A 10497-nucleotide genomic window follows, 5' to 3' on the forward strand; every position below is an offset into this window, starting at 1 on the left:
GGTAACACTACTTCATTAGAATAAAGTGTTTGTTGATGCTTGTTTTTGCAGTACTATACTCTATATATATTGTTACTTAATTGCTTCTCCTCAATGATCAACGAAAACAGATAAATGGTGAACTCTAAATATACTGTTCTTAAATAAACAAAACAAACTTCAAACCTAATTAGTCATAACATGAAGTCAGATTGCTAATGACACAAACAGCAAATAAGATATTTACAGAGCTTCTTACTCCAACAGTACCAAGTATTTCTCAACTATGTCCTATGAAATAACTTAAGTTCTCACGAAAATCTTAGATATGCTCACTTAAAGCCTTCTTTCTTTTCCTAGTAGGATGGTGAGGACTCTTGTATTCCATGGGCGGTGCAAATCACTTGTTTATAGAACATTTGCAGTTAAACTAGTCCTGTCCAAAGGCTTGGTATTTGTGTTTTTCCTAGTATCACAACTGTATGAGATACAGTTAAAAGACAAGCATACCAACTACAAGTGAACTTACGTAGTGATAATACACCACTGCCTTTACAGTAATATTGTCATACATACATGGGGATTAATTAAAATTTGTTCAAAGAGAGTGTTGTCAAAAGAATGCATTTGGAAGTTCTATCTTGAAGCACCTCTCGAAGCTTTAGGATGATTAAACTCTTATTATCCCTCTTTTTCTACTAAAATCTCTACAGATCAATAAAGTAGCTTATTAATCAATATAGCAGGCTACTTCAGTAACTATGAACGCAGGTGAGACAATAAATTAATATGGAACACCACTACCATACAAGGATATAACCACACATACCTCACTGAAAAATAGCACAAAATTCCAAATTGAGGCATTTCAAGTTGAAAGAAAGAGCTATCATCAGGTTTTTTCAGCTGAAGTGAGATGCCCCATTTTCTCTGTTATATGATCCGCATTCTTCTTGTTCCACCAAATGTTCAACCTTTCAGTTATTTTTTCTTGATTTCTTTTGTCATCTGCATCTCGTCTTTCTGACTGAACCTCCTGTATATCAGAAGAGCCAGGAATCTCTGTAAGAAATTGCTCCCAGAAAATATCATTTACTCCAGGGGGCACATTAGACACTGCGGTCTCAATTGTTTGATCTCTTGATGAATCATGTTCAGCAACAGCAGGCTCAGAGTTCACGTCTATCTCAGAGATCTTACTCCGTGTATCTGACTGAAACTCTGTCAAAGGAAGAGCAGGGCTTTCTGCACAACTTATGGATTCTTCCAGCTCAGGGGAGGAATAAATATCTCTAATATGAGGTGAATTAGGAGGCAATTTAGACAATGATTGCAAGTTTGTGTCAGTTTCCCCAGACAATGCACGTATCTCCGTAAGTACTACAGCAGAAGGAGGGCAAGGCACAGTACTGTCATAAAGCATGTCTTCACCAGAAGCTTCACATACACTTTGGAAAAATTTCTCCAAGGAATTCAACGACGATTCCATCTTCTCGAATGGCTCTATGGCTAATGTGTGTGCAGACACTATGTCCGAGCTCACTCCGCTCAAGTCCTGGAAAGGTTCTTCCGTATCGGCTTCCACACAAAAGATGTTAGTCATTGGGAGCCTTCGCTTCTTATTCTGAAGATCAGAATTCTGTCCAAAGATGGACAGAAATCCATGTCTCTGAATGATCTGACTCAAGAAAGCTGTCAGACTTCTTTGACGGTGCTCCATTATTTGCAGTCTCTCCTCTAAAGACTGCATTTGTCTATCCATTGCAAGCTGTTCTTGGGTGTGTTTCTGAAGCTCTGATATGAAAACACCCTTATCATGCTTAAGCTTATCAATCTCTTCCTTGAGTTCCTGTCTTTCTTCTTCTGCTAATGGTCCATTCCCTTGGTGTTGAAGTGAATGGCTATGTATTGGTTTACGTCTGTGAATATTTTTCAACAGATGCCTCTGCCCCCTTATAAAGTCCTCGTTTGAAAATTCCCACTGATCGGGATCTATTTTCCGGAAACCCTACAACAAGATAATGAAATGGGGATGAACATTAAAAGCACATAGAAGGATCATTTGACACAAACAATATTGTAACACAAGGAATAAAGAGAAACAGGTTCTGCTAACAGTTGTTATTATTTAACTTATTTTCATTTATGATGGGAAAATGAAGGAAATTACGGTAGTGATGAATACAAGATATTATCTACAAAACCTACAAAATCACACAGAGAATTCTTCTATAAGTGCATAAAGGTAAAGGAGGTTCTAATTAAGTTGAGCACATTCGGAAGATCAGCTTGCAATAAATTTTTAGCCTAACATCAAGGACCAAGCAAGGCCAATATATGAGCTTTATCATTTATCAGTATCAAATCAAGGTTGATTCAAGTATGAATGCATTCTTGGAAAAAAAAATACCGCAGATGTCTAAATAAACCATCAAACACTTATTTAAAAGGATGACCAATCTATGTACGTATTTGCATGCATCTAGCCTTCACTCATATAAATCAATCCTTATCAATACAAATATGTTATAATTAGAACAACTTTTACCCAGAGGTCATAAAACTGAATCTCCTATCATATCAGCCATGATAAAATTCGATCTGCACATAGGGTGCTTATCAGCAGCTTGAAATGGGCAAAAGAAGGGGTCTCATAGGAAACTCACAATTCTACATATATCATTGAGGATTGGCGGTACTCCAAAGAGGTCCAAGATATCGACAAATATCAAATACAAAGTTAAGTGTCCAATTCTAGAATCAGAGGGGAAAGAATAATCCATTCTGTGGCGAAGAGGACAAATAAATGACCCATAAATACTATGAGAATTTGGATTTAACTTCACCCAACTATCCATTAATCATAGAATGACATATAATGGGTGATAACTAAGACTAGAAAAATGCCAAAAAAAATTGAACACCCCTTCTCTTTCTTCTGAGCAAGATCAATAATTTAAACATCTAGTGCATGCAGATTAACAATGCTATCAAATCAGATATCAGCTTAACATATCCAATATTTTCCAATTAAAAAAAAGAGAGATTTTAGAGTATCCAACACCAGCAACACAAATTAGATGATAAAAAAGTTATCAATACAATTAGTGCTGAAAAAGATCACTAATTTCCATCAAATTCCCTTCACTTACATAAGTATTCAGTTGCCTGACGAAGCTAGAGAAGTTATTATGCTTGAAGTACTTGGGAAGCAGATCCCTAGAGAATTCCGGCGGATTCCAAACCACGAAGCTCGCATTAGTGGCGCTCCACGAGACAATCGAGCTCGTCGAAGGGTCATCCACCATATCATACGTCTTCACGAGGAAAGGAGCCGGCGAACTCGAACTCCCCTGCGAGCTCTCCATCCCAATCCACCAACACTACCAACCTCCACTCGCACCCGATCCCACTCCCAACCACCGAAACTGGGAAACTCCTCCCTCAATCATTGCGACATCAGGTCAGACTTCACGTCGATTTCAGCAATCTCGGCCGATCCGCCGAGATTATTTTCCCTAGAAGCCCTATGTCTTCTTGTTTTCTTCGATTCGATCTGCAACAAGCGCGGCAAACGACGCGATCGAGAATTTTACGGAAAAAAAAGAACAAAACGAATCAAATATGTGAGAAAATTGGTGGACTTGGTTCAACCAATCTGGCGCAGAAGAGGAGCGAAGACCGAGGCCTTTTTTCCCTTTCTCGTCCTATGATTTGGATTTGGACTTGGATTTGGTGCCGCCGATGCGAGAAGAGAAGTCGGCCATGTTCTGGAAGGATTTAGATGGATCTTGCAGTATTTTGAAGCTGTAGAAATTTCTAGAAGAAGAAGAAGAAGAAGAAGACGACGAAGGGCAAAGTACGGTCTTATGCAGACACCCAGAAATATACACAATTTCCCCTATATAAAGGTGAACCTTTATGCATTTTTTCTTAATCTCTCATCCAGTGCGTCATAAAATCATAAATGCTTATATATTATTTTTAATCATTTCCTAAAGGAAATTGTCAAAATTATCCTTCGAGAATTGTCTAATTTCAATCTCCTCTCATTGATAGAGGGGTATATGTGGTCCAGGTTAAATAATATTAAACTTGATAGGTATATTATTGGTAGAGGTAACCACGACTTAGTTTACACTATCTTATCCTTTATATATATATATATAAATATATGAGTTTTTTATTATTATAATTCTGCTAATTTTTCTTATTCCATGTTTAATTTATCTTAAATTTTAAATATAAAACTAATTCATATTTAAAAGTTACTGAACTAAGAAGAGATATATTTAAAAAATTTCTTAACAAATTTAAAATTTACATAAAAATCAATGCTTTAGTTAATGATTTTTTAATTCACTTAGTTTTGTATTAAATTTTTAAAATGTACTAGATTCGTAAAATAAAAGTTTAGATAAGCTGGTTAAAAGCTCTAAATATATATATTATCCTAACTCCCGTGTATCCAATTTTTCGCTACTAGTTATTCTTTGGAAGAGGAGGTTTTCGCCTCCAACTTAGGGCGTTTTGTAAATGATTTTTCTTTGTTATATAACAAACACAATTCCACTAAAAAAAAAAAGAAAGGGAAAAATAATAATAACGATGATGACCTCTCTAGTTTAGGGAAAGAGACTCATAAGCTAGAATGATGTAGCTTTTATTATGGAGTAGGTCACAGGTATTGCATGAGGATTGAGGACCCAACTACTCTAGAGACGGGTCTAAGAAAAAGAGGTGCAATTCTGAAGCTTATTAATTCTAAGTCAATGATGGTAATATTTATGGAACCTTTCTTCGCCCAGTTTAAGAGACATTTCGTCTCCTTTACCCAACTCCATGGAATTTTGAATTCATAGTTCAAGAATGGTTGACTTACTATCCATGGGCCCAGGTTAAACTTTGGGCTGGGTCAGGTGGATTTAGTGTATGTCATGATATATATGGCTTAAATAATCTTCTTCTTCTTCTTCTTCTTCTTCTTCTTCTTCTTCTTCTTAATTAGGGTGTGCTCATATGACTTGAATGAGTGGCAAAAAGAAGGCCACCAAGGCAGGCGTACTATTGCTAGGGTAAGTCAAGTCCGTGTTGTAGTTCTTTTGCCCTTCAGTTGGAAGCCGAACTTCTTAGTCCTTCACATCCAGTCTCCAACCTGGTAATTGAATCGGATTCTCAACTTCTAATAAACCTCACCAATAAAAGCTCGCCAACTCATTGATAGCCTTCTTTTCTGTTTATAGTGTTTTTATATGGATAATTTGGATAGTTATCTTCTTCTTTCTTTTCTTTTTTCATAATGATTGGCTCTTTTATCTAACTTATAATTAACTTACAAGCTCATAATAGAAAAAGTAGAATATAATTATTGGATAAAACAAAGTGGACAAGATTCTTTTCATGTGTACAGAAATTTGGAGATTTCAGATCATCTTAGCCGTTCAAAAGGCATCTGGTTCGTTATCCGAACTCTGTGCAAGTTAATCGCCTGCAAGAATCTCTCTGCTCGTTAAGACTTCCTGTCTCTCCTTCCACTGCTTGTGATCACAGATATTAAAAGGGTTCAAATAAACTTTAAAAAAGAAGAACGAGATTCTGTGCTTTGATTCCTCGACATCCCCCCCCCCATTCACATCTCAGACCATAATTAAAAGCTTAATTAATTTTCTTAGAGAAATTTGGAGTTGCAGTGCCGAAGGGAAGAAGCTTTCTATTCGTCCTCGTCCTTGGATAAAACAAGCTTGACAAATATAATGTTTTTTTATAAAAAAAATCTTAACGATATTTACTCTACGTCAGCCTAAATGTCACTCTTTGGTTGGCTTTTTCCCTGACACTTATCGACTTAAGAAAATTGACAGGGGCTGCTCCTGCGGTCCTGCCTCACATCGGGAGCATCCGATGTACCGAATAAATAACTCAAGATAAGTCTCGATAGTTATCTATCTTTTTCTGCATCAATTCACGTGGGTGTGCAACTGGGAATACCAGACTTGCACTCTACTCGTCTCTTTGACTTTGAATATATTTATTTATATATATATATATATATAGAGAGAGAGAGAGAGAGAGAGAGAGAGAGTATAGTGCTAAAGTGATCATGGTAATTCTTATTTAAATTGATACATAATTAATGGTTGGGGTTTCATAATTCAAGGTACGTAACAACACTCGTGACCCGCGACACACTTTTTGATGCCCACGCGTTTCCGACCATCCTCCGAGCTAGTACCGGCTCACTGACACGTGAGTGGGGGAGGAGAACCACGTGACTAGGCACGCTATTGGTGGCGATCTTGTTGCGATCGGACGGCCGGGAGAAGTGCATCCAAGTGGCGTTACCAAACCTCTGGCTAACCCCCACACGCGGAAGTAGGCGAACCGGGCTGCTGTCTTCAGCTCCCGCGATCATCCGACGGTCCAGTGGTGCCTTCTGCTGTGGAGAAAGGAAGGACGTCCGATGGGCATCGGGGTTTTCCTCCAATGTATATATATATATATATATATATAAATAGTTTCCGCTTTCCCCTCGTGCGCGACTTGTTTTGTCCGAGCTCGGTGCATGGGCCCCACTATCACGTGAAACGAGTCTTTGGCATTTCGTCGCCGGTCGCTCTCACGCCTATCTAAATATCTAATCGCTAGTAATTAAATTTTTAGTTTACGAGATAAATCACACATATTATTTACTACTTAAAAGATTTATTATGCGGCCGCTCGTACAGCCGGCCGAGGCGAGAGCGCGGGACCTCGCCGTCGTACACGTGCGACTTCTGAACCACCGTGGGATCCACTACCCCTTCAGTTGTCTCGTAGGGCGTTGACAGCGATCCACGTGGAGGAGATACGTGGCTCTCGTTTGACCAGTCCAATTCGTGTAGCTCTCCGTAGCCGATCTCTGCCGTTCGATTAAGCCAAAGTACTCTTTGTTCGGTGCAGTGGGTCCGATCTATTCAAGGCTTTTACTTCTCCGAGCCCTATTCTATAATTACACTATTTGATTTGACGCAGCCCTATAATACCCAGATGCCTCCTTTTACTCCCATCTCTGATCTCTCTCTCTCTCTCTCTCTCTCTCTCTCTCTCTCTCTCTCTTACTGACATAAGACCCATAGCTCATTACTCACATGGCTTATGTGGCCTCGACTCGTGCGAATCAGACTATTTACTTCTATTTCCTACGGAGGGTCGAATGTAGTAAATTAAAGCAGTCTAGGATGCAGACGATCGGTTCCCGCAATCTTAGCTGCTTGTTCACACACGAACCACGCTCCACAAGGGGCAAAACTAACACCTGACCCTCAATTACCGCTAACCACACTGGGGATGATATGGATCGGAGTGGCATCATCGTAATTTTACGACCTTCCACGACCATTTCTAGAGCTTCGCTGTATTTAATTCGCCCATCTGCCTATTTTCGTCGCAATCCATCTTTTTAGGCCCCCCCCCTTCCGGTTTCTTCGACAGTTCGACGAGACCTGCGAAGCCGGTCTGCTCCCAAAACCAAGCTCTTTGGCGGCCGGATCTCTCGGACTCCAGATCACCCCCGTATCGGATCCTTCGTTTCCCGTCGACGTTTCTTGTGGGATTCGGCCTCCTGGAGGGAGAGATGACCTCGGGGGCGAGGCTCCCGACGTGGAGGGAGAGGGAGAACAACAAGAGGAGGGAGCGGCGGCGGAGGGCGATCGCAGCCAAGATCTATTCGGGGCTCCGCATGTACGGCAACTACAAGCTCCCCAAGCACTGCGACAACAACGAGGTCCTCAAGGCACTGTGCAACGAGGCGGGGTGGATCGTCGAGGAGGACGGCAACACTTACCGGAAGGTAACCTTAATTCCCACCCCATCTCCCTCTCGTACCCAATCGGCGCATGCTAGTGGATCTTGCCTGTGATCGCTACAGTCCGCCGGTCAAGGTCGTGAGGGACGAATACGATGCACCTTTTTTATTTGGTGAGGTGGGTATTCACATATGGGGTTGATTTACGCATAACGTTACCGGAACGGCCGGTGCACGTTTGGTTACTTTAATCGTTCTACGTTATTAATTGTAATTATAAAAATGGTAGGCGCGATTAGAGGAGGGAGTCTGTCTCTATTTGGATTAATTGACTAAATTAGCCCGAGCATTAGCATAGCGTCACGCAACCCCCGCGTACTTTGACTGTTATAGTGGGTAATGGACTAATCGGTGGAGAGCGTCGTACGCTGTGAAAGTTCGAACGTGGTGGGGAAAAGGTTGTTCTTTGTGGTCCTCCGGAGTATAGGAGCTATGAAGTGGGGCTTACTGTTACTAAAGATCGAATTTTTAGTTCATTTCATGGTCCCTCGTTGGCTGGAGATGAAGGCCATGACATCAATATGACAATATGTCATACATTAGTTATTATTAATTCCTCTTATGATTATTAACTCCTATTAGATAACATTGGAGAGGATACAGTCAGAATATTATCTATCGAGGGATCCGATAAGGATCTGTAAACTCTTGACAAATTAGCAAAAGGAGTAAAAAATTGTACTACAACACTACTTTATTCTGATGGATTTTGAGATAAGTTTTTGGAAATCAGTGGTAGATGAGGTTGTCCAGAGATTTTGAATAAGAATTCTGTTCAAATCATGAGGCATTATTCATTAATTTGGCTTAATATGTAATGCAGCTAACATTATAACTTAATTTGTGCTCTTTATCTTATGTGAAAACGGATCTTTATATGTAGAGCTAAATTCAAATAGCTGGGATACCACGACATTAGCTGTTAATAGTCTGACTGATGATATGCAAGTGTTTGTTGAGGAATTGTAACTTCAATTTGTATGTTTTGTAAGGAAATTGGTGATTGGATGAAGCAGAAATTACTCATCCTCTCTAGTTAATCGGTATCTTTAGTATGCTTCTCATTTCATTGATGCAGAATTGCAGATCCACCCTCCTTAATTAAGTTCTGAAGGATCATACTATAACATGGATATTATGTTTCAGTTTAATCATATAGAACTATTGAACCTTCTCCATGTTCAATATAATTTCATGGTTTTAAGTTTCTTATATTCAACACATAAACTTCGTTGTCATTTATTACGTGAAAGAATGAATATTTGTTGGAATTTGGAATTTTATCATGGTTAGGAATATCAATATGTGCTGATCTGTACTCTGTAGCATAGGAAAGTTAGGAACTTAGATCAATACATTTGCTTTATACCCTCATTTGTACACCCATTCCCTATGCTACAGACTGATAATTTTCATTGGTTCTTCATCAACATAGCAAATTATAGCATCTCTCTTCTTTCATTAGGGTGCAATTTGATTCGTTTCTGTATTTCAAGTATGAAAAGCTTATGCTTCTTAAACTGTCAAACTAGACCAAGTAGAAGCTGAACTAACTCTTTTAAAATTTGCCTTGCTAATAATGCAGGGATGCAAGCCAATGGAGCGCACAGATGTCATAGGTGGCTCAGCTTCACCAAGCCCTTGCTCATCGTACCAGCCAAGTCCATGCGCGTCTTATAATCCAAGCCCGGCTTCATCATCCTTCCCAAGTCCTGCATCTTCCTCCTACATCACCAACGTGAATAATCCCAGTAATGCCGCTGAAGGCAATTCTCTCATTCCATGGCTCAAGAATCTCTCCTCGGCGTCTTCCTCGGCCTCGTCATCAAAGCTACCTGACCACCATGTCTACATGCATGGAGGCTCCATAAGCGCCCCTGTAACCCCTCCGCTCAGCTCCCCGTCTGCAGGGACTCCTCGCATCAAGAATGATTGGGATGACCAACCTGCCCAGCCGCCATGGGTTGGTACCCATTTTGGATTTTTAGCGTCATCCACCCCGCCAAGCCCCGGAAGGCAGGTTGTTGCAGATCCTAATTGGTTTGCTGGGTTGCACGTCCCAGCTGGAAGCCCCTCATCCCCAACCTTCAGCCTTGTTTCATCAAACCCATTTAGCTCATTCAAGGAAGCATCAGCTGGTGGTGGGTCTTCTAGAATGTGGACACCAGGGCAGAGTGGGACATGCTCCCCAGTCCCCATTGGGGCTGATGTGCATATGTCTGATGGTGCTTCGGATGAGTTTGCATTTGGGAGCAGCAGCAATGTCAATCTCGTGGCAACCGGGGTGGTGAAGCCTTGGGAAGGTGAGAGGATCCATGAGGAATGTGGATCTGATGAACTGGAGCTCACTCTTGGGAGTGCGACGACCAGGTTGAATGGCCGGTGAGATGCCTGGTGATGGAGATTCTTATGCTTAACATCTCTTTGCCACCTTTGTTTTTAGATCACTGTGGTGTTTATAGAGAGATAGAGAGGATTCAAGAGACCCACCTTTTGTTTCTTGTGTTACGCCTCCTTCCTCTTTCAGGATATTTAAGTTCGTCAATTTTGTTTAAAAACTTGAATCAGGATCTGTTTTATATACTGGAAATATATCAGAGAATGCACAGAGTAGATGTGAAGGGTATACAAGGATTTGCATTGAGATTATTTGCTTCTAGGTTCCAATTTTTTTA

General features: G+C 40.4%; 2 protein-coding genes across 4 annotated transcripts; one reads left to right on the forward strand and one right to left on the reverse strand.

Moving 5' to 3' along the window:
- Window positions 1–639: 639 nt before the first annotated feature.
- LOC140788621 (heat stress transcription factor A-4b) lies at window positions 640–3872 on the reverse strand. Of its 2 annotated transcripts, XM_073137964.1 has the most exons (3): window positions 3634–3861; window positions 3132–3535; window positions 731–1987 (listed from the first exon to the last, which is right to left on the reverse strand). In XM_073137964.1, the coding sequence occupies exons 2-3, from the start codon at window positions 3345–3347 to the stop codon at window positions 872–874; spliced, it is 1332 nt and encodes a 443-aa protein (XP_072994065.1). In that variant the 5' UTR covers window positions 3348–3535; window positions 3634–3861; the 3' UTR covers window positions 731–871. The 2 variants fall into 2 exon arrangements, with proteins under 2 accessions (XP_072994064.1, XP_072994065.1); XM_073137963.1 differs by having other exon boundaries at window positions 640–1987; window positions 3132–3872.
- Window positions 3873–7027: 3155 nt separating this feature from the next.
- LOC140789015 (protein BZR1 homolog 3) lies at window positions 7028–10448 on the forward strand. Of its 2 annotated transcripts, none has more exons than XM_073138592.1 (2): window positions 7028–7807; window positions 9408–10448. In XM_073138592.1, the coding sequence occupies exons 1-2, from the start codon at window positions 7592–7594 to the stop codon at window positions 10206–10208; spliced, it is 1017 nt and encodes a 338-aa protein (XP_072994693.1). In that variant the 5' UTR covers window positions 7028–7591; the 3' UTR covers window positions 10209–10448. The 2 variants fall into 2 exon arrangements, with proteins under 2 accessions (XP_072994693.1, XP_072994694.1); XM_073138593.1 differs by having other exon boundaries at window positions 7405–7940.
- The last annotated feature ends 49 nt before the right edge of the window (window positions 10449–10497 follow it).

Source organism: Typha latifolia, chromosome 5, assembly GCF_019914945.1.
Source record: "Typha latifolia isolate L0001 chromosome 5, TyphaL0001v2, whole genome shotgun sequence".
NCBI lineage: Eukaryota > Viridiplantae > Streptophyta > Magnoliopsida > Poales > Typhaceae > Typha > Typha latifolia.